This window comes from Apium graveolens, chromosome 10 (genome assembly GCF_009905375.1).
Source record: "Apium graveolens cultivar Ventura chromosome 10, ASM990537v1, whole genome shotgun sequence".
Lineage (NCBI taxonomy): Eukaryota > Viridiplantae > Streptophyta > Magnoliopsida > Apiales > Apiaceae > Apium > Apium graveolens.
In genome coordinates this window covers 100,155,692-100,180,162 of record NC_133656.1, presented here as the reverse complement: position 1 = coordinate 100,180,162, position 24,471 = coordinate 100,155,692, and the positions used below count along the sequence as shown (strand labels likewise).

General features: G+C 37.6%; 1 protein-coding gene across 1 annotated transcript; it reads left to right on the top strand.

The window, feature by feature from the left end:
* Positions 1–16,954: 16,954 nt before the first annotated feature.
* On the top strand, positions 16,955–17,801 carry LOC141693460 (uncharacterized). The gene is made up of 6 exons (XM_074498566.1): positions 16,955–17,010; positions 17,101–17,122; positions 17,245–17,324; positions 17,414–17,471; positions 17,556–17,612; positions 17,699–17,801. Exons 1-6 carry the CDS (start codon positions 16,970–16,972, stop codon positions 17,789–17,791), a joined length of 351 nt encoding a protein of 116 aa, XP_074354667.1. The 5' UTR covers positions 16,955–16,969; the 3' UTR covers positions 17,792–17,801.
* Positions 17,802–24,471: the final 6,670 nt, after the last annotated feature.

Sequence of the window (24,471 nt, the reverse complement as noted above, 5' to 3'; positions counted from 1 at the left end):
TCTAAAAAAGTCATTTTAAACTATCATTAATTCTAGATTATTTCGTAAATTTTACGTGGACTATGGAATCGATCATCAAAATATAAGTTCTAGAACCGAAGATATAGTTCAAAATGTATTCAAAAACAACAATATAGATTTATTTATTTTATTTGTATCAAATTCATTTATTTAAATTAATGAACACTTTTTTCTGCATTAAAATATTAAACTTGATATAAAACAAATATAATTCATTTATTTGTTTTTTTGTTTTATTAAAAAAAATAAAAACCCGTGTACAGGTTATAAGTCAGTATTATATCATAATATTTATATAAACTTGTTTGTAACATAAATGAAGGTATCTTATTTGAAAACAAATATGAAAAATGTGATATATTATTTTTCGCTTACCACAAGATAAGCTCGATTCGAGACCGTATAATTTTAGTCGAACGAGTCATAGGTAAGATAAAGTGGGTTGACTTCTTTATTTGGTTTCCCAAACACCCATATAGCTATATATCCAAGTCATAAGAGACTCCAGCCCAAACAAAACCTTTAGTTATACATCAAACGGTTGTAAATGAGTTCATAATCTAAACCAAATACAAGTAGTGTTATTCCCAAGGAACTAACAATGAGATTTACAGAAGGGGGTTGAATGTAAATCTCAAAACTTTTTCAAGTTTTGGGCAGTTTCAAAAGCTAAGTGTTTTGATGAACAGTTGTGTGTGAATTGCTTTGAGCAGGTGCAGAAAAATATATATTCAAAACACAAATGTAAAGAACATAAAGGCTTTAAAAAACTTTTCTGGTGGATTTGTTGTTCCACCAGAGATGTGTATTTCAGAAAATCTGTGATTCAAAGAATTGATCACAGCTGCGTCCTAGTACTAACTAGATGATTTTCTCTCTATGTTTTTCTAAACAGCTCTGGAAAATTCATAATCTAATTACTAGCTGCAACTTGGTTTATATATCACCAAGTTTACAAGTGAAGATAAAAATATAAATACAATTTTAAAGATTCTTCACATGTTTCTTCTTCATTTCTCTATCCAATGCAATCTAGGATAAACTGTGAATCTTTGAATACTTCCTTGTTTGCACCAGAATGGAAATGCTACATTTTCTTGATTCCTCCAAGAGGCTACCACATACCAAATATCTCTATCAACCCATATGCCTCTGTCAGCTTATGAATTGTCACTGTCAACTGCTATTGAACTTAGCATCCGTTGAAGCTTTTATCCGTTGTTGGCTTTATCCGTTGATGCACTAGCAGTTGAAGCTTTATCCGTTGATGCACTCATCCGTTGATGGATGTTATCCGTTGAAGCTTTAGAGACATCCATTGAAGTTTTGTTTCTTATCCGTTGAAGGCCTTTAATTTATCATTTGACACTACTTCATTTATACAAAATTACAAGGCATGAAATATTTACAATTAGCCCTCCTATGTGCATATCCACTAGTAGTCAACATGACTTATAATTTCCCATAACATCTAAGAATTATAACTTAAATACAGAAACTGAAATGTGCTACAATACTAAACTTATTTCTAAGTAAAGCTACTCCATCAACAGATAGCCAGAATGGTCTTATCCGTTGAAGCTACAAACACTAGATTTCTACTTAAGTGTTTTGTTTAACTTATCATCAAACTAATACACATATTCCTAACAATCTCCCCCTATTTATGTCTACTGGAATTGTAGGCATAAATTTGGGTTTAGCTTGATGATAACAAAACACTTAACAAATGCATGAACTGAAAACAAGTAGAAATTCAAAACTGCTGTAAAAGTGTATGTACTGAGATAGAATTGAAGAATTACATTGTTTCCAAGGATGCTCCTTTAGGCTGAGCAGATTATTTTCTTTTCCTTTGATCCCTTGTTTTCTTCCCTAGCCTCCTATCATTTTCCTCTACTTGGAGTTGGAGTTGTCTGTAGAATTCAGCTTCATCTTCTTCACTGATATCTAACTTAGATTGCATGTCCTTGAGAGTTTCATTACTGGCAATTTTAAGATGGTCTTCAAGTCTGAAAAATCTTCTGACTCCTTTATTATCTCTGAACTCCATCAGCCAATGAGGTGATTTATGAATTGTAATCCCATGCTCAGGTATGAGTAATGTTCTAGGCAATGAATTAGACTCCCACCAAGTTTTCCTTATGCTGGCAATCTTGTTGAGAATCTCAGTTTTGGCAGTCGTGGTAAAGCCAGCATCCCTTTTGATAGCTGAGTAGACTCTAACCAAGGTAGAATAGCCTTCATTCAGAATTCTTTGAATAGGCCAAGTCCTTTCCATACTTCCCTTATATTTGACCACTAGCCTTTCTGGGAGCTGTTTGTATGCACTTATTCCCCTTACTTCCTCCAGCTCATCCAGATAGAGTTCAATATCTATAAACTCCTTTATGTCACAAATGTGAACATAATCATCCTTTAAAGCTTGTGGCTTAGGCATAGGTTTATATTTCTGAGTGAATTTACTTGAGGTTGGGGGAGGTGTTGATTTGGATTTTTTTTCAGTTTCTTTGGTGGTGGAGAGGTAGTTAGGAAGGTAGGCAAGTTGATGGTGTCCCAATCAATAGTTTCCTCTTTAGGGGTGATTGGTTCACCATGGACATTTATACTAGGATCAGCAACAAAAGGTTCAGGAATGGAAGGTAGTAGTTTAGATTTAGATTGGGTTTCTTCAGTGTCATCTCCACTCTTCCTTTTTGCATTGGCCTTCTTTCTGTTCCCTTTCTGCCATTCCTTTCTTTCCTCCACACTCTCACCAACCACATTCCCCATATCCACATTTCTGTTTTCAATCTTGTCTTCTTCACTCTTGTCTTCAATCTTCTTCTCTTCTTCATCCTGACTTGACTTTAGCTGTTTTTCAAGCTTTTCTTGTACTCTTTTGTCTGCCTTCAGCTTTTTAGCTTCTTCCTTTAACCTCATGGTTTCTTCCCTCTTGGCTTTAGAGAATTTAGGATGTCCTTGCATCACACAGATACTCTTTCCTTCTCTATAAATGATAGCCATGTTCATTCTTTCCACTACATCATTAGTCTCTTTGTGCTTTATGATGCTGCCACCCAAAACTTTGTCTTCATCAGGTTTTGGAAGAGGAAAATCTACTTCTTTTAACTGACTAAAGTTTAGAGGGTTCTTTGTAGAGTCCTTGTTGAATCTAGTGGATGGCTTGAGTACCATGGGTTTCAAATTCCTGAAGGAAGTCTCTCCAACCTTATTCCTCCTTACTGGCTTGTGCTCCATAATGATTGGCTCAACCTTTGTGCTATGTTTCACAGATAATGATTTTGAAGTTGTAGAGCCAAACACTTGTTACATCCTTTCATCAATTCTTTTTCTTTGCTCCTCACCTTTATCTCAGCTACTGCTAGCTGGATTAGATCAATTGCATCAAGCTTTCCTTTGATTTGAAGTGTTGGAGAAGTAATGATGGCAGGAACTAGCACTTTGGATATTTGGATGTTTGTTGATGGCTCTCTTTCCCTTTCCCCTTTATTCTCCCCCTTTTTGTTATCATCAAGGAGAGGGGTCAAGCCTTGTGCTTTTTCCAGCTGCATAAGTAGACTTGTTTGAGACTGTTGATTTTGAAGAATGGTGACCACAGAGTTTTCAATGACTTGAACTCTGTCTTCCAACTTGGCCAGCCTCTTTTCAGCATCTGATTCTCTTCTCAATCTCAGTAACAAGTCCTGCATGGTACCATAGGGCATGACTGAATCCAGCTTCTCAGAATTGTAGGACTTCAAGTCAGCTATATCCTTCTTGAGTTCATCCACACTCAGATTCTGTCTTAGTTGTTGTAGCTTCATGAGATGTAGAGAGTCTAGGTGGGCTTGAAGAATATCCTTGGTACCAGCATCTGAAGTTTCCTGAAGGGCCTTTTGAATAGCCATAACCTGCTTGACCAAGGAGACATTGAAATGTCCTGGTATAGATTCCTTAGTCAAGGCCCATTCAGGTAAATCTGGAATTGAACTTGGGCCTTCATCTCCCCCTAAGTTCATACTTCCTTCAAATGAGACAGAGTCATCATCATTAGAATTTACTCCAAATTCTTCAGATGGCTCACCAGCTTGAGGAGGCATCCTATTGATAGCAGCTTTATCTCTTTATAGAGATTCTGAAGTGTGTACTAGGTTCAAAGTCTGTTCTGCCTCCACACAGCCCTGAGCAGCCAACAGTTGATAGGCTGACACAGGATGAGTAAAAGTGTCAGCATCCAAGGAAATGTTATAAATTACAACTTTGTAGTATTGTTGAAATTGTCTTTCCTTTTCAGCATCATCCACAATCATTGACTCATGAGCAATGGCTAGATCCACCCTTATACTTCTGTACCTGCTTTTCTCTCAATTTCTCTATTTTCTTGCATCAGGGGCTCCCCCTGGCTCACACTCCTCACACCCTCACCCTCACCTACTAAGGTGGCTCTCCTCTCACTTTCTTTTGCCATGCTGGAAGAAATAGCATGCATATGTAGACTCTTAAGCTCTCCTTTTTCCTGGGAGCAACCCAGCCTCTCACTCAAATTTTCACTCCCTTCCTTCAAACCTAGAAGTGATTGTATAGTAACCATGTCTTCTACACTTGGAATTGATTCAGTTATTTGTGTAGAGACTATCAACGGATAGGGAGTATTCGTTGAAGTAGGAACTGATGGTATCAACGGATAACTACTGTTAAGCTTTTCCGTCGAAGAACAACCACTTATCAACAGATGAGGAATATCCGTTGAAGAAGGAAAAGAAGTAGAAATTGAAATTGACACAATTTTTGAATCTGTGTGGATTGATTTTAATTTTGGTGACACTGATTCTTCAACTAAGTCCGAAAGAATTGGCTGATGATCCAATAAATCATCTAAAAGATGATGATCACCAGTATTTGAGTGGGGCTCCTCCCTGAGTTGTAAAGAGGGAGAATCAGGAATTGATGTGAATATCGTGTCCACATCCAGAGATGGTGATGGAGAATTTGGTGAATGATGTGTGTCAATTTTGAGAGAATGGGGTTGTGACTCCATATTTGTTGGAGTCACATCAAGCTGAGTTTGAGAAGGCATAGATACATGTGAGTGTATCTGTGCAGTGTGTGCACCCTGTGTGGAAACTAAGGTTTTGATCCTCTTTCTTCTTGTAAAGGCTTTTACAGGTGAGTGTGTGGCTTCAGTGTCCCTCCCTCTTTTGTTCTGTGTCCCTGGTTGGGGACTATTTTCAATAGTTGCACCCTTTTGGGAGGATGTAACTAGGGATGAGTTTGAATCCTTTTCAACCACCACAGTCTTTTGAGAAACTGTGGCTTGGCTAGCTGGGGTACCACTCACCTCTCCTACCTTATCCTGGGTGGTTTTTTGATGTTCACCCCTCCCCTCACCACTCACACCCTGTTCACTCCCCTCAGAGTTTATGGTTGTTGTTACAACTGTTGTCTTTTGAGAAACAACAGAGGTGGCTTTCTTTGACTTTGGTCTTGAAACTTTAGGTTTGGTGGCTTTGGTAGGAATCTGTTGGGACAGAGGCACAGATTCCATGGCCACACTTGAAGGCAAAGAAATAATGGGGTTGGAAGTAGTAGGAGTTGAAGAAGTATTTACCTCACTTACATGAGGTACATTCATTATTGGAAAATATACCAATGGTACCTGATTGTTGAGGTCAATTCTCAAAAGGTCTGCAAGGACCCTTTTCTCTTGTGCCCAGCACTTAAGTTTATTACTTTCATTGGTTATGACCAAACCTTCAGCAACATGGTTAGCCAATAACATAAAGAATCTAGCATAGTAGATGTTATGAGGTCTATTAGCTTTGTTACCTAACCTAGTACCCAATTCTAGCATAACATAATTGCTGAAATTAAAGTACCTATCAGAAACCAGCATATAGAGCATATTAACCAGAGATGAAGTTATTGCATCAAAATTACTAATTTTCCCAGAGAAAACCTTAATAAAGGCATCACCAAGAAAACTCCATTCTTTCCTAAGGCCTTTTCTTCTAATACTACCCAAGCTAGCAGAATTAAAGGAATAGCCTATGGAATCTAACATGCTAGATACATCACTATCAGTGTGTGGGGTCATGGCATTGTTCTCAGGTAGTTTGAAACAAGACTGTAGATCATCACAGTTAATACAGTAATCCTTACCTTTGAGAGAGAAAGTGATGGTCATATCAGTGGGGTTGAACTCTGTAGTTGTCCAAATCTCCTCAACTACCTCACAGTAAATAGTTGGGGATTCCAGCATTGCATAGCTTAGTTTACAGTTTTTGATGAAGTCCATCATCTTGTGATAGTCTGAGCAGGCTTCATTCTTTTCCACCAAAGCTACGAAATTGTTTTTCTCATAGACAAATCCAGACTGGGACATTATCTTTACTACTGGTGCCATTGTTGTGGGTAGAAGTTGCAGAGAAAAGTTGAGAGTTTTGGGAGAGAAAGAGAGTAAAAGCTTTTGAAAAATTGCAAGAAAGCATAAAGTGAAAATAAGAATTCAAAGGGCTTTTATACTTTCTCGAATTAAAACGTAAGGAGAATGATTAAATAATACTTTTAAGTAAATTACAGTCGTTTGAGAATAAAGAAAACTGTATGAATTTTAAAAACTACCTTTAATACAAATACATACAACTGTGTATATATACATGTATCAACGGTTAAGTAAAAGAATCAACGGTTGTGACTTACTTAAAACAACTGATGTGACACTTCAACGGATGAGGTAAATAGTTATCCGTTGAAGATTAACAAAGTTTTATCCGTTGAAGGATAACATTACCAGAAATGTATTTGTCTTTCAACGGATAATGAACATCCGTTGATAGAACAATTTTGGCTTTCAACAGATAGGGAATATCCATTGATAGAATAATCTTTACTTAAAGCCAACTTTGTTCTTGCAACAAATTCATTTCAGGCTTCAATGCAGATTATAATAAGGACATGAATTTATGAATAATTAAGCATACCTAGCTCACTTACTAATCTTGTGAATGTTGATTCATCAAGTGGCTTGGTAAATATGTCTGCAATCTGCTTTTCACTTGGAACAAAATGGAGTTCCACTGTACCATTCATCATATGTTCCCTTATGAAGTGGTACTTGATATCAATGTGCTTGGTTCTTGAGTGCTGTACTGGATTTTCAGTAATGGCAATGGCACTTGTGTTGTCACATAATATTGGAATTTTGTCAACTTTTAGCCCAGAGTCAAATAGTTGATTCCTCATCCACAGTATCTCTATACAGCAACTACCAGCAGCAATGTACTCAGCTTCAGCTGTTGATGTAGAAACATAATTTTGCTTCTTGCTGAACCATGACACAAGTTTATTTCCTAGAAATTGACAGGTGCCAGTTGTACTTTTCCTGTCTATTTTACAACCTGCATAATCTGCATCTGAGTAGCCAATTAGATCAAAACCAGACTCTCTAGGGTACCAAATTCCTAGATTTGGAGTCCCTTTGAGATATCTGAAAATTCTTTTAATAGCCACTAAGTGATATTCTTTAGGGTCAGCTTGAAATCTAGCATAGAGACATGTAGAAAATATTATATCAGGTCTACTAGCAGTTAAATACAGAAGTGAGTCAACCATGCCTCTATAACTTGTAATGTCCACAGACTTTTTAGCCTTGTTTAATTCAAGCTTGGTGGCAGTGGCCATGGGAGTTTTTGCAGATGAACAATCCATTAAGTCAAACTTCTTTTAAAGATCATAAATATATTTAGTTTGACTAATAAAAATTCCACCACTAACTTGTTTAACTTGTAAACCAAGAAAATAAGTTAGCTCTCCCATCATGCTCATTTCATATTTACTTTGCATTAACTTAGCAAACTTTTTACAAAGCTTGTCATCTATAGAGCCAAATATCATATCATCTACATAGATTTAAACAAATATTGTAGAGCCATTAACATTTCTAAAGAAAAGAGTTTTGTCAACAGTACCTCTTGTGAAGTAATTATCTAGAAGAAATTTTGATAACGTCTCATACCAGGCTCTAGGTGCTTGCTTTAGTCCATAGAGTGCTTTTAACAGATAATAAATATAGTCTGGAAATTTGAATCTTCAAATCCTGGAGGTTGGCTTACATAAACTTCTTCCTTTAATTCTCCATTCAGAAATGCACTCTTGACATCCATTTGATAGACTTTGAAGTTGGCATGGGCTGCATAGGCTAGAAAGATTCTGATGGCTTCAAGTCTTGCAACTGGAGCAAATGTCTCATCAAAATCTATTCCCTCTTGTTGAGAGTAGCCCTTGGCAACCAATTTAGCTTTATTCCTTATGACAATGCCATTTTCATCCATCTTGTTTCTGAATACCCATTTTGTGTCAATAGAGCTCTTGTTCTTTAGCTTGGATACCAGCTTCCATACCTTGTTCCTCTCAAATTGGTTTAGCTCCTCTTGCATTGCTAAAATCCAATTTGGATCCAATAGAGCTTCTTCCACTCTCTTAGGTTCCTCCTGTGATAGAAAACTACTATATAGACATTCATCTTGAGTAGCCTTTCAGTTTGCACTTTAGATGTTGCATCACCAATGATCAATTCAAAAGGGTGATACTTGGTCCATTTCCTTTGAGGTGGTAGATTAGCTCTAGATGAGTTTGCCTCAGTATTGTTATGATGTGAGACAGAATGTTGATTGGTTGAAACTCCCCCTGAGTTACTGATCCTTTGAAAGGAGCTGGGAGTTCTATCAACTGATGAAGTAAATTGATTATCCGTTGATGAATTATGATCAACGGATGCTTCATTATGTACTTCAACGGATGATGCACTTTGTCTTTGAACGGATGCTGCATTACTTCTATCAACGGATGCTGAATTAAGACTTTCAACTGATGCAGCATTTTGTGCATTATCGAAAGGCAGATTTTGAATCCTTTTTGAGGTGCCTTCTCCATCATTCTCATCTTCACTATCATCACAATATATCTCAATGTTGTCAAATTTGAGTCCTTCATGATGTCCCTCATCTGTTAGTCCATCAATCTTTTTATCATCAAACACAACATGCACAGATTCCATGACAATGTTGGTTCTTAGATTGTAGACCCTATATGATTTTCCAGCAGAATAACCAACAAATATTCCTTCATCAGCCTTTACATCAAACTTCCCTTTGTGATCAGGTTGATTCCTTAGAATGTAGCATTTGCAACCAAAGACATGAAGAAAGTTTAAAGTTGGTTTTCTTCTCTTGAACAATTGATAGGGAGTCATGCCTTTTGCCTGATTGATTAGAGAAATATTCTGAGTGTAACATGCACAGTTAACAGCCTCAACCCAAAAGTATGTTGGGAGTTTTGACTCTTCAAGCATTGTTCTTGCAGCTTCAATTAGTGATCTGTTCTTCCTTTCCACCACACCATTTTGTTGTGGGGTCCTTGGAGCTGAGAACTCATGCATGATCCCATTTTCTTCACAGAACAACCTCATGGTTGAATTCCTGAACTCAGTTCCATTGTCACTCCTGATATTCCTTACTTTGAGATCTGGATGATTGTTGACTTGCTTGATGTGATTGATAATGATTTCACTAGCTTCATCCTTTGATCCAAGAAAGTAGGTCCATGAAAACTTTGAGAAATCATCTACAATAACTAGGCAATATCTTTTCCTTGAAATTGACAATACATTGACTGGTCCAAAAAGATCCATGTGTAGCAGTTGTAATGGTTCATCAATTACTGATTCAAGCTTCTTACTGAATGATGCTCTCTTTTGCTTCCCTTTCTGACAAGCATCACACAATCCATCTCTTGAGAATTCCACTAGAGGAATTCCTCTAACTAAGTCCTTTTTGACTAGATCATTCATTGTCTTGAAATTCAAATGGGATAGCTTCTTGTGCCATAGCCAACTTTCATCTGGACTTGCTTTGCTGAAAAGACAAGTAATTGATTCTACATCTGTAGAGTTGAAGTCAGCTAAGTACACATTCCCTTTTCTAACTCCAGTTAGAACCACTTTGTTGTCCTTCTTACTTGTGACAACACAAGATTCAGAATTGAAGGAAACAGTATTCCCTCTGTCACATAGTTGACTAATTCTCAATAGATTGTGTTTGAGGCCATCAACTAATGCAACTTCATCAATGATGACATTTTCTTTTGAAATCAAGCCATATCCCATAGTGAACCCTTTGCTGTCATCTCCAAAGGTTATGCTAGGGCCAGCTCTCTCCTTGAACTCTGTGAGCAGGGTGAAATCTCCTGTCATGTGCCTTGAACAACCACTGTCCAAGTACCATAGATTCCTTCTTTTTCCCTGCACACAACAAAATCAAATCAAGTTGATTTTGGTACCCAAGTTTCCTTGGGTCCAGCCTTGTTAGTCTTTTTCCTAGACTTCATACCTCCTGCATCTTTTGACTTAGGTAACTTTGGGTCAACCTTGGTCTCAGATGTAGTTGGTTGAAGTGTAGGGTTAGTCACAGAATCATATAGCACATTTGGTTGAATTTGATAAGGCATAGATTGTGCAAACATATTATTCCACATAGTCATGTTGTATGGCATTTGAGGCATACTGAATGTAGCAAAATAAGGATTATTAACATATGGCATGTTTGCAAAATATGCATGAGGATTCTGTTGAGACATAACAGGCATAGCATGCAGAGGTAACATAGACATGTTAGGCATGGAAGGAGTTAAAGGCATGGGAGCATTCTTAACAGACTTGCAGTTAGCAGATAGATGATTAACACTTTTACAATGCACACAACTTTTTCTAGGAGCATACTTATTAGGTGTGTAATTGTTGTGTTTGTTAATCCCTACCTTCCCATTTCTACTTCCTGGGATAAGAAATCAGCTTCCTACTTCCTAGGACTCCAAAGTCCATTCTAATTAAAAGACTTGCCCACCAAGTTCCTAACCCAAGTCCAATTCAAGGACTCCCAACATCTATATAAGGGGTCTCGCCCTCGCCAATCAGAACTACGTTTTTTGGCTTGATTCTCTAATTCACAGAGATACATAGGCATCTCGTAAGGGCAGAGTTAAGCTACGAAACATGAGAGCAGCCATTAAAAGCCTTGAGCTCCCGAACCTTAGTATAAAATACAACAATTAATATATCTTAAGTTTTTATCCATAACATTTGGCACCGTCTGTGGGAAGGCATAATAACAACCATGGCGAGAACACGGAGAACAAGTAGCGCCATTGAAGGAGGGATACTCGCGGGGACAACCCAAACGATTTCGTCAACCGCGGAGGTACCTCTGCATTCAACCTATACCGCCACCTAAGGAGAAGCCTAGGTAGGAGCAACTGGACCTCAGCCACGAGGGACGATTTCCTCGGCTACTCAAGGGACGAGTCCCAAACTTCAGCAACTACACACACCTAAGATTTCTCGACCTATTGGGTATGAGTATTCAACTATTATGACTACTAACCCCCCTTATGGGATGCCTCTTTACCCCGAGGTTGAGGGAAGTGGGCATGCTGGACGGAGTGAAGTACGGAGGCAAACACCCCCCTACATTCAAGGTTTGGCTCCTATCCCGGAGGATTAGGAATTTTCTGGTCCTTAAACTGAGAGAGATTCCGAATCTTCGGATGATGAAGTGGCCCCAAGAAGGAGACGTGTTGGCAAAAAACCGATGGTTGATGGCAACCAACATCCTAGGAGAACCCGAGAGGTGAATCCCCAAGAGGTGCAGGAGAGTATCAAGGCCCACGAGACTGAGATTCAGAGGATAAAGCGCGACTTAGAAGCACACCAGGCTCCCAGACCCCCATTACTACCTAGGGGAGAAATCCTCCTCCAATCATAGACCTGGATGGTCCGTCACAAAGAAGCGTTGTAGTCCCGAGAGTTGATCCAAGTAATATTCTTCCCCTTGGAGATCCCGATGATCCTACTCCACCATTCACTGAAGAGATAATGAATACCCATATCTCAAGGAAGTTTAAGATGTCCACTATCAAAGCTTATGATGGAATGGGAGATCCCACTAATCATGTCAGGACCTTCTCCAATGCACTGTTGTTACAGCCCATGAATGACGCTATTAAGTGTCGGGCCTTTCCTCAAACCCTGTCGGGTATGGCTCAAAGATGGTATAGTCGTTTTACCCCGAATTCTATTGGGTCCTTCAGAGAATTAAGTCAGGCTTTTATTAAGCAGTTCATCTCCCATTATCTATAAGCATTGTACAGGGAGCGAAGGAATCCTTGAGAGATTACCTGAATCGTTTTACAAAGGAAGCTTTAAAAGTCCCGGACCTTGATGACAAGGTAGCCATGATAGCACTGCAACAGGGAACTAGGGATGAGTTCTTCAAGATGTCCTTGGCCAAACGCCCCATGAAAGCATGTTGCAGCTCCAAGATAGAGCCGGGAAGTACATTAAGGTGGATGAGAGCATGAGGAAGACCGCAGTAAGTAACAAGCCTACTGGAGGTAAGAAGCGGAAAACCGATCTGGAATATATTACAAAGGACAAGTATCCTAGAACTGAGCAAAGCAATGACTCAACCCCGAAGAAGGGAGGACCTGGACAAAAGTTCACTGAGTATGCTAAGCCCGAATTCTCCTAGAAGCCAGATTTTGATGGAAATCGAGAAAGATCGAGATATTCGTTGGCCTAAACCCCTGAAGGCTGATCCTGCCAAACTCGATAAGGGCAAGTATTGCAAATTTCACAAAGATGTTGGTCATGACACCGATGAGTGTAGACAACTGAAAGATGAAATTGAATTCCCCATTCGAAAAGGGAGATTGAACAAGTACACTGGAGATGAAGGAGATAGGAACAACAATGTGAGAAAGAACTTTGATGATCGTAAGAGAGATCAAGATGATTAAGGGCGAAATCCCTAACCTAGGGGACCGGTGATAAATGCGATCTTTGGAGGACCGCGATCCCGAGGACCTGTGATAAATACAATTTTTGGGGGACCAAATGCTGCTAGTTTATCCAAGAATTCAAGGAAAGCATATACAAGAGAAATCATGCACTTTGTCGGGGAAGCCCCGAAGAGGGTTAGGACAGAAGTAACAATGGCATTTGATGATTCTGACTTAGAAGGTGTGAAATTTCCTCATGACGACCCGATGGTCATAACACCGATAATAGGGAACAGCCCAGTGAAGAGGGTCCTTATAGATAATGGAGCCTCGGCGGATATCTTGCTTCATGATACTTTCTTAAGAATGGGTTACAATAATTCGTAATAGACCCCGACTGACATGCCGATATATGGATTTGCAGGAGTAGAATGTTCTGTGGAAGGGATAATTAAGTTGCCAACGATCATAGGACAGGAGCCAAGGAAAGCAACACAGATGTTGGACTTCGTGGTGGTGAAGGCTAGTTCAACTTACAACGTGATTATGGGAAGAATAGGGATACATGCCTTTGAGGTAGTACCTTCTTCCTACCATTCAATTATGAAGTTTCCCACCAGGAATGGGATTGGAGACGAAAGAGGAGATCAAAAAATGGCTAGAAGTTGTTATGTGGCCTCATTGAGGGCAGATGGAGTTGTGGGGGCAGGTTCTGCCTATTGAAGATTTGGATATCCGAGAGAATGATGAGAAAAGAGGGAAGCCAGCAGAAGACTTGGTTTCGATTCCTTTAGCCCCCGAGGATCCTGAGAAGGTGACTTTCGTTGGAGCAACACTAGAGGAGCCCCTTAGAGGGAAGTTGGTGAAATTTTTACAAGAAAATATTGATGTGTTTGCATGGTCGGTGGCTGATATGCCAGGTATAGACCCCGAACTGATCACTCACAAGCTGAATGTAGATCCAAGTCGGAAGACAGTGAAGCAAAAGAAAAGAAGCTTCGCTCCGGAGAGGCAAGAAGCTATTAAACAAGAAGTAGAAAAGCTCTTAGAGGCTGGTTTCATTGAAGAGATTCAATTTACGGAATGGTTAGCAAATCTTGTAATGGTAAAGAAGGCAAATGGAAAGTGGAGAATGTGCGTGGACTTCACTAACCTAAATGATGCATGCCCAAAAGATTGTTTTCCGTTACCAAGGATAGATACAATGATAGATGCCACTGCTGGACATGAGATGTTAAGCTTCATGGATGGATTTAGTGGATACAATCAGATCAAGATGCACAAGGACGACATCCCAAAGGTATCATTTATCACTGACTTTGGTGTTTATTGTTATCTTGTTATGGCATTTGGTCTCAAGAATGCAGGAGCCACCTATCAAAGGTTGGTAAATAAAATTTTCAAGGATCTTATTAGTAAAACCATGGAAGTTTATGTTGATGACAAGTTAAGAGTCTAGTGAAGACTGACCATATAACCCATTTGAGGGAAGCTTTCGAGGTCCTGAGGTACCACAAGATGATGTTGAATCCTACAAAGTGTGCTTTCAGAGTAGGATCTGGAAAAATTTTGGGATTGATGGTCTCCAAGAGAGGAATTGAGGCCAATCCCGACAAAATAAAGGCAATCCTAGACATGGAACCACCAAAAACTATTAAAGATGTTCAAAAGCTCACTAGAAGGGTTGCAGCGTTGGGGCGATTCATCTCCAAGTCTGGGGACAAGTGCTTATCGTTCTTCAAATCCTTAAAAAAGGTAAATGATTTTGTATGGAGTGAGGAAAGCCAGAAGGCATTCGAGAAGTTAAAGAGGTATATGACCCATGCCCCATTGTTGGCCAAGCCAGCTCTGAACGAAGTTTTATACTTGTACTTGGCTATTTCAGAGAATGCCTTGAGCGCTGTATTGGTTAAGGAGGAACTTAAAATCCAGAAACTCGTGTAGTATGTTAGCAAAATTCTGCATGGAGCTGAGTTGAATTATTCCACTATTGAGAAGTTTGCTTTAGCCTTGGTAATGGCTTCAAGAAAGTTACGTTCTTACTTTCAGGCTCATCAAATTGAGGTGCTAACAAATTAGCCCCTGCGTAATATCATTCATAGTCCCAAGGCTAGTGGGAGGTTGATCAAGTGGGCAATAGAGCTGGGAGAATTCGACATCTAGTCTAAGCCACGAACGGCAATAAAAGCCCAGGCATTGGATGACTTCATGGTGGAATGTACCATACCCAACCAAGAAGTCGGGGGGCCGAAAGATACTGTACCTCCGAACACAGAAGGTGATAAAGGGAAGGAAGTCAAGGAGAATGAATATTGGGTACTCTATTTTGATGGAGCATCAAAAACAAATTCAAGTGGCGGGGGTTTGGTTTTACAAAGCCCCGATGGGTTCTTAATTTAATATGCTATGAAGTTAGACTTCCCAACTACGAACAACAAAGCAGAATATGAAGCTTTGATAGCTGGCCTCGGCCTAGCAGGAACACTAAGGGTCAAGAACTTAAAAGTCTGTGGAGACTCAAAGCTGGTAATATCCCAGGTCAAGGGAGAGTTTGAAGCAAGGGATGATACAATGGCTAAGTATGTTCGCCTATTAGGGGAAGTGATGACCCAATTCGATGAGTGTCATGTTGAGCACATCCCAAGGGAGGAAAATGCTAAGGCAGATGCATTGTCAAAGTTTGCTTCATCTGAGATAGAGAAAAGTTCAGGAAGTTTATACTTCCGCGTTCTGAGGACACGGAGCATTGATGTTAAGCTTGTAACTCGTATAGACTGGGGGCGTCATGGATAGATCTCATTAAGACACATATTCAAACCGGTTGGTTGCCAAGAGATGCAACTGAAGCACGGAAGTTGGCTGTTCGAGCACTAAGGTACTCCTTGATAGATGGGATTTTGTACAAAAGATCATATTTAGTTCCTTACTTAAGATGTCTCAGGCCCGATGAGGCCCGCTTGGCTCTTGAAGAAGTGCATGAAGGTATCTGTGGGAAATACTTGGGGGGGCAGAGCACTAGCTCATAAGATAATCCGTTTGGGCTTCTATTGGCCAGAAATGATGGTCGATGCCAAACAGTACGTGAAAAAGTGTGACCGCTGTCAGAAGCATGCATATGTCATTAGATAAACCCCCGAGATGCTGACCTCCATCAATTCTCCCATCCCCTTTGCTATGTGGGGAATGGATATACTTAGACCTTTCCCTATGGCCTCGGCACAAAGGAAGTCTTTATTATAGCCATTGATTATTTTACTAAGTGGATTGAAGCCAAACCATTGGCCAAAATCATAACTAAGCAGGTTGCACAATTCATGTGGGAAAACATCATGTGCCATTATAGAATTCCTCGTATCCTAGTTACCGATAATGGAACACAATTCAACAATGAGGGATTCAAGAAGTATTACGATAAGAATGAGATTGAGTTACGATTTACCTTCGTAGCTCACCCGCAAGCCAATGGGCAAGCGGAAATGGCAAATCGAATAATCCTAGATGGACTAAAGAAGAGGATTGATAAATCTAGGAATAATTGGGTGGATGAAATACTCCTAATACTTTGGGCTTACAGAACTACTTGTAGAGTCACTACTGGAGCCACTCCCTTCATATTGGCGTATGGGGCAGAAGCAGTTGTCCCTGTAGAAATATCGCACTCATCTCCCCAAATCCAGGCTTTTAATGTTGAGGAAAATGAGGAGGGGCAAAGATTAGCCTTGGACTTAATCGATGAAGTACGAGATGAAGCACATGCGAAGATAGTGAACTATCAGAAGAAAGCTTCGTTCTATTACAACCTAAGGGTTAAGGAATGGTTCTTCAAGCAAGGAGATTTAGTCCTTAGAAAAGTGGAAGCCTCTGGAGTAGGGCAGAAAGGAAAGCTTGCCCCAAACTGGGAAGGACCCTATAAGGTTAAAAGTGTTCAAGGAAGGGGAACCTACAAGTTAGAGACTATGGATGGTTTTAAAGTCCCGAGAACTTGGCATGCACAAGACAAGTAGAGTTGTGATATCCAAATCCGGTCGGCCCAAACAAAACACCCAAACACCCATATATATCCATCAGCTACTCTCTCTATCGTCTAATATATTAGGGCTTAAAATTGCAGATAGGGCTTAAAATTACAGATACCATGGTGGTAACAAGAGGGACTAAGGAAGCTGATAGCAAGAAGTAATTTTTTTCCCCTATTAACTTTTCTGGTTTTAACGAATAAACGATAAATCTCAACTGACAAGTTTTTTTTCTTTTAATTTTCGCTAGGAAAAATGGAAAAGCCAATAAGGTCTGTTTATATCGAATTTCCTTTCAGATTTTGGGGTTATTTGTCAACTTTTGTTTTTCCAATTTGCTAGCATAAGCCCCTGTAATTTATATGTTGTTATTTATAATTTGTTGTTTAAACAGACTGTGGCAACCACATCCATGAAAAAACAAAGAAGAAAAACTCTGTTGGCGAGAGAGATGGACGCATACTCTATGTTCATGTAATTTTTAACCTCTTTTTTTTTTCTTATTCAAATAAAGGTGTTCACCAAATGTTTTGATTCTATTCTGTTATCTTGTTTGATTATAGGATTACTGACTTTCTGAAGCGTTATTACCAGAATCATCCACGCTCAACCACTGGATTGGTAACATCTCTACTTTCTGTCCAACTTTTTTATATCACTTCCTTACTGTTAATTCAGTTCTTTCTCTTTTTTTTCCCATCAAAGATTCCAGATGATGCCGAAAAATGTGGATTTAATGAATGGATTAACATGAGTGAATCTGTAAGTATCTTTTGTTAAAATTAAATATTAGATATGCTGCAAGTTTGTTAAGATCTCAAATTTCCTCTATTTAATTATTTTCTCAGGAGAAAGCTTCGTGGATTGAAAATGTCAATAATATGAAGGCTGGAGGAAAAACCCTGTTCCAGCTTCGCTGTGAATATTATTATCTTTATTGATCAGTGTCTAAATTAATGACACATTTAAAATTCATTTATTTAAATTAATGACACCTTTTTCTGCATTAAAATATTAAACTCGATACAAAACAAATATAATTCATTCATTTATTTGTTTTATTGAAAAAATTAAAAACCCGTGCATTGTACAGGTTATAAGTCAATATTATATAATAATATTTAGTTATACTTGTTTGTAACATAAATGTAGGTATTTTATTTGAAAAAAAATATGAAAAATGTGATATATTATTTTTCGCTTACCACAATATAAGCTCGATTCGAGACCGAATATGATAGGTCCATATTATTGCATATTAGTAATGCCTATTTTATGTCCGTTTCGTAATTTTATTATTAAATAAATTATTTTACTTTGTTTTGTAGGAAAATAAATAAAATCAGAATTTGAGTTGAAAAATGTGCAAATAAGGAAGGAGGTGGACTATTCTACAAGTCAAGGGAATTGGACGATAAATAGAATACTTATTGGAGAAGAAGAAAGATTTACTTTAAGAATCCTACTTATATTCCAAGACCCAAAGCCTCATATTTTCCCTATATATATGGGTCTCCCATCTTGTATTTTACACATCCCAACACACCCAAGACACCCAGTTAGTTATTTGTTTTGTTCATCTTTTTATCATGTGTAGCTAAATTTGTTCTCTATGATGAAGATGAAGTTAATTTAATTACTTTGATATCTTCTCGTTCCTATTATTTGATTATCATGATTTTTCTTGGTGCTTAATTGTTTAATTGTAAAAGTGATTTTGATATATTATTGCTACCAGATTTATTTTTCATAGCCATGCTTGCTCCATGAAATTTTGATGGGTTATTGTTAGATAACAAGTTTCATAGTATATGCTTGTCTCGTTAATTAAAATTTATTTTTGAGTAAAAGAGAATTGATTTTAGGGCGAGTTGATTTTAATTGTGATTGATTAACGGATTCGGATTCCTAGGTTTTCCATATTATTTGATCTATTTGCTAATTAGGTTAATTCAAACTCCTCTCAAATCTTATTATCTAGTTCACCTAATTTAAATTGTTAGGGTTTTGAAAATTCATAGTCTTTGTGGATCGACCTGTATTTGCTACAATTAACCACTGTGCACTTGCAGTTATTTTATATATCAAGTTTTTGGCGTCGCTGCCTGGGATCGAACCCGGGTCACCCGCGTGACAGGAAGGAATACTTACCACTATACTACAACTAGGGAACCTAATCCGGAACCTGAAAGATCTAAGAGTTTATACGTAGTTGGTAATTATATTGCAACCGAAGCTAAGTTAGCTACACTCACTTAACTTCTAGAGGCCTTAGAAACCAACAATGTGTCTTCTCAATTTTCAATCTGTGCAAACTGTAGTTCTTCTAATCATGTAATAGACAATTGCCCTGAAAGTGAACAAGTCAATGCGATGTTTAAACCTAGAGTTAGAAATGATCCATATGCACCACATACAATCCTGGTTGGAAAAATCACCCAAATTTCTCATGAAACCAAGGTCAATACAATCAGTTTAATCAAAATTCTCAGCCTGCTTTTCAAAATCCCAATCCTGGTCCATACCCAACTCAAAATCCCAATTCATATTCTCCTCAAATCCTTGATTATTATTCTAACTCAGTCCCCCTGAATCCTCCTGATTTTAGTGAATCTGATAAGAAATTGAATTTCATTGAAAAGAGTATGGAAGCTTTACTTAAATCTCAACAATCTTTCATGCAATTCAACAAGTTCCCTCTTATGCTAAGTGTCTAAAAGATTTGTGTACTCATAAAAAACCACCCATATTCCTAAGAAAGCTATCCTAACTTCTCATTTTAGTTCTATCCTGTCAAATTAAATCCCTGTGAAGTATAAGGATCCTGGTTGTCCTACCATCTCTTGTGTCATAGGTAATACCTTCATTGATAAAGCTTTACTCGATTTAGGAGATAGTGTGAATCTTCTTCCATTACTATCAAGCCTTGGGTTTAGGTAAATTGAAAAATACTAATATCACCCTTCAATTAGCTGACCGTTATGTCAAAATTCCAAAGGATATAGTTGAAGATGTTTTGATAAAAAAATGGTGATTTTGTCTTTCCCGTTGATTTCGTTGTGCTAGAAACTGAACCAGTCAAAAATCTCAAAAATCAAATCCCCATCATTTTAGGAAGGCCTTTTCTTGCCCCCTCTAATGCTTTGATTAACTGTAGAAATGGTTCGATGAAACTCACATTTGGAAATATGTCGATAGATCTGAATATCTTTAATGTAGGAAATCAACCTAATGAGCTTTTTGAACAACATGTAGGAGTTAATTTGATAAATAAGGTTGTGTCTTGGACGAATCTTGAGGATAATGCGGTTGAGTCTCTTCTTGAGGAAGATGTTTCGTGTGAGTATGAGAGCAATATAAAACTTCATGAGTTGTATAAGAATTTCACTTGTGATGAGATGTTAGAGGAATTGAATGCCATTTGTTCTAATCATGAAACGCAACTTGAGGATAGTTATTTTGATCTTAGGACCGTTGTTAAGACTTCTGTTGGCGAGCCACCCACACTTGATCCTATTCTATCATTTTCCACTCTTAATCAGTATTTGGTAGTTGATAATAAAACTCATGATATTCTTATTTCTAGTAGCAAAGTTCATAACCAAGAATTTCAAGTCATTACTTTGCTTAAACAACATAAAGAAGCGTCTAATTGGTCTATGGATTTTGTTAGTGCTATGAGTTTTATTTTGATGCATGATCTAATCTCTCTAGTGGATAATGTTGTTCTTATGGGTGAGTTTCACATGTGTGTTGATTGTGTTACGAAGATAGTTTTCCCACGCTCTGGTATTGGTTAACAAATGTTTTTTCTGTATGTCTCCCATAATAAAGTGTAGGTATGGGGGAGTAACTATGTGTGTGTGAGTCTGTGTGTGTGTGTTATAGGTAATTGTGTTCCTCTATCATGCCCTTATCAGGTTTTCTCGTCCTTTTACTTTGTCATTTTTTTCTCTCATTTGCATTCATTGAGGACAATGCATGATTTAGGTATGGGGGAGGGGTTTAGTAGTACTTATATATATATAAGAAAATCCAAAAAAATGAAAAAAAATGAAAAAATCCAAAAAAATCAGAGATATTTTAGCCAAGTTATCCAGTCCACTCTTGTACTTTAATACTAGTTGGTTTTAGCAGTTTTTCAAAACTTATATATATAATGCCTTGAGATGATTTGACCGTAGTTGAGTAAGGTTGTCTTCATGAAACTTGTGTCGAACGAATTTTTACTTAAGAGTAGAAATGACACATTTGCACAAGGTCTTTTTAGGAAAGATTGTTTAGGGAAGTTTTCGAAATCTGAGACAGAGCCCACATGTTGAAACAATGTCGAGTCAAATTTTTGCGGAAAAAAAAGAAAAGTAAAAAAAAGATGCTTGAATAAACTACTTCAATACCCAATATTCCTCACAAATAAAAAAAGAAAAAATTTGAGATGATGGGCACAAGTAGTAAAATTGACTAGCCTTGTTTTGTGACCTTTGTTACTCGAGTAATTAAGTCCGTAGAGGTATTTCAAAACCTAGTGCCCTAAGACCATCTGGTTGGGGAGTCATTGGCCCAAAACTCGCTATATGGGTAACATAGAAAGACTAAGAAAATGGACATTGCACAGTTAGTAAACAAAATTGTGAATTTTAGCTAGATACTTGTTTTGATAGAGATTGGGTCCGTTCAATTTTGGTTGAAAAAATGGAAATGTACTTACTCAATTGATTCTTTATAGACCTATTTGCACGACACACCTTGGGATTTTTTGTAAACGTTTCGAGTCGATATAAGTGAATTATTGATACCTATATATTGGCTATAATTAGAAGAGTCTTAAAGGCATGTATTTTCCTAAAAATTCTCGTGTTGACACCGATGAATATTATTGTTGATAGAGTTTGGACACTTACTAAAGTAGTTCATAGATTTTATGGGTATATCTTCGGTAAACCCTTATGAGACAACACTCCTCTTGTAGAGATCATCTATGAATTTAACGAGTTGATAAACCTAAGATTTGTTGTCACGCCTATGAAAAGGAGCATAGTACTTTTCTTAGTTAGCATTTTTTTTTCGATTTTTCTCGAGGACGAGAAAAATATAGGTATGTGGGCATTTGATAGGTCCATATTATTGCATATTATTAATACCTAATTAATGTTCATTCTCGTAATTTTATTAATAAATAAAAAATTTTAACTTTATTTTTTAGGAAAATAAATAAAATCAGAATTTGAGTTGGAAAATGTGCAAATAAGGAAGGAGGTGGACTATAAGTCAAGGGAATTGGAAGTTAAATAGAATACTTATTTGAGAAGAAGAAGGATTTACTTTAAGAATCCTACTTGATTAACTTTTTGTATTTGGATTTCAACAGTTGTAACTGTGATTTTGGATACCGGGGCATTTTTTGGGATCTATGACTCGGGTTGTGATTCGGATCGGTTTATCAAGTGGTTTCATGTTGGAAAATGACACTTCTTACCGGCCGAAAAATTGAGCCATAGAAATGCGCAGCCTTAGCAGTTTGTTGGAACAATTTATATTATTTGTTTTTACTTATTATTCTGTCTTGCGTAAATATGTAGATAGTTTTCGCTGATCTTTAGTGGCAACTTATGAACTTTAAGTTTACTTGTTTTCCTTCTGATTTGCTATGACTTCGGCTTTTCTTTTTTCTTTAGCTACTAGGTCGCCTCTGTAGGAGTAGTTAACCATTTTACTTTTATTTTGATAATAACTATAACAATGTTATGATTATGTGTAATTATTCATTTATTCATTGATGAACCTTGTTTTGTTGATCAATCGAGTATTTACACATACGCATATCGATTGAATATGCAATTGATCAAATGCAACTCGAAAACTGATCTTATTGTTAAGAATCAAAATGCTTGCTCCCATTGTACATTTGTTCTTTGAAAATTTATTTTACATGTTTAGTTAGAGAATGTATTTCGTGTCTCTATATAAATAAAGTGTTATTCGAGGAGTGCGATGAGATAGTCTAGTGATAGTCTAGTGGCATGAACATATTCTTTGGCTCAGAGCTACAATTTATGGTGCAATAGTCATTATGTTAAAACTAGGAACCTCATTTCCTTTTCCAATGCCAGCTAGAGAAGAGATTTCGGCATTTGGTGAGTTCAGGTTAAAAAAATGTCACTTGGAACTAAATCAGCTATCATTTGATTCCTGACAAAATAAAATTTTTGTGGTGAGTGCAGGTGAATGGGGGCATGTAGATGTGGAAGAGGTTGTCAAGCAAGGAAACATCTTGGGATTGCCCCCAGATATGTCAATTCACATACAATTAATGGCAAACTAGGGCCTCTCTTTCCTTGTTACGATAAACATTAGTAGGATATGTTAATTAGGTGACACTGCTAAATGAGGAATTTCCGAAGTCACATGTTAATCAGTTTCATGTTTGTAGATACCCCTGCCATGGAGGTTGAAAAGGGAAGACATATCTTTTAAGAATCATAAATACAGCCCTCAATGATAAGTTTTTTTTTTGCAATTGCTGGTTTACAATTTGACAGTAGTTGAGATTGATGCAGTCTACACCAAACCTTTTACAACTTCTGCTATACTAATTGCACCTGGTCAGACCACAAACGTGTTAGTCCACGAAAACCAAATGTTAGGTCGATACTACATGGCTGTTAGGCCTTTTATAGATGTCCCATTACCAAAATATTCTATATATTAATTCTTAATTCCAGAAGGTTTATTTGATAAAAAGGAAAAAGAAAAGACGAGTCTTGTTGCTTGTTGTGGTTGCTTTTGGAGAAAGATCGAAGGGTCACCAAAATCATCTTCATTCATCGCCTTCACCAACTTCTGATATCCTGCATAATACTAACCTACAGAAAATAATATAGTGTGGATCTGTATTGATCCAAGTGTCACTATGATGACTGTTGAGGAAAGCCTGATGTTACATATAACGACGTAGGTGGATGCAATGAACAGATTGAGAAAATTCGAGAGGTTTGTAATAATATCCTTTTTAATGTGAAAATAGATATCATTTACATATTTGCATTCATGTAAGTTTTAGTTATCAATGTTATTTTTTACTTATTGGTGTTACCTGTTCAATTTTAGGTTGTTGAGTTACCTATGCTTCACCCTGAGAAGTTTGTTAAGCTTGGAATTGACCCTCCAAGGGGAGTTCTCTGTTATGGTCCTCCTGGAACGGGTAAAACACTTCTAGCTAGGGTTGTAGCCAATAGAACTGATGCATGCTTTATTCGTGTGATTGGAAGTGAGCTTGTTCAGAAGTATGTTGGTGAGGGTGCTCGCATAATTCACGAGTTGTTTCAGGTTACAAGATGTTTAGTGTCCAAAATCTCTCGTACATGTTATTGAGAATACAACTAACACATTTTCTTTTTGGCAGATGGCACGATCAAAGAAGGCTTGCATAGTGTTTTTTGATGAGATAGATGCAATTGGAGGTGCACGATTTGACGATGGTGTGGGCGGAGATAATGAGGTTCAGCGCACAATGCTTGAGATCATAAATCAGCTTGATGGATTTGACGTTCGAGGAAATATTAAAGTTCTGATGACGACAAACAGGTTAAGATCGCATCTCTTGTATATAGCCGATGAATTG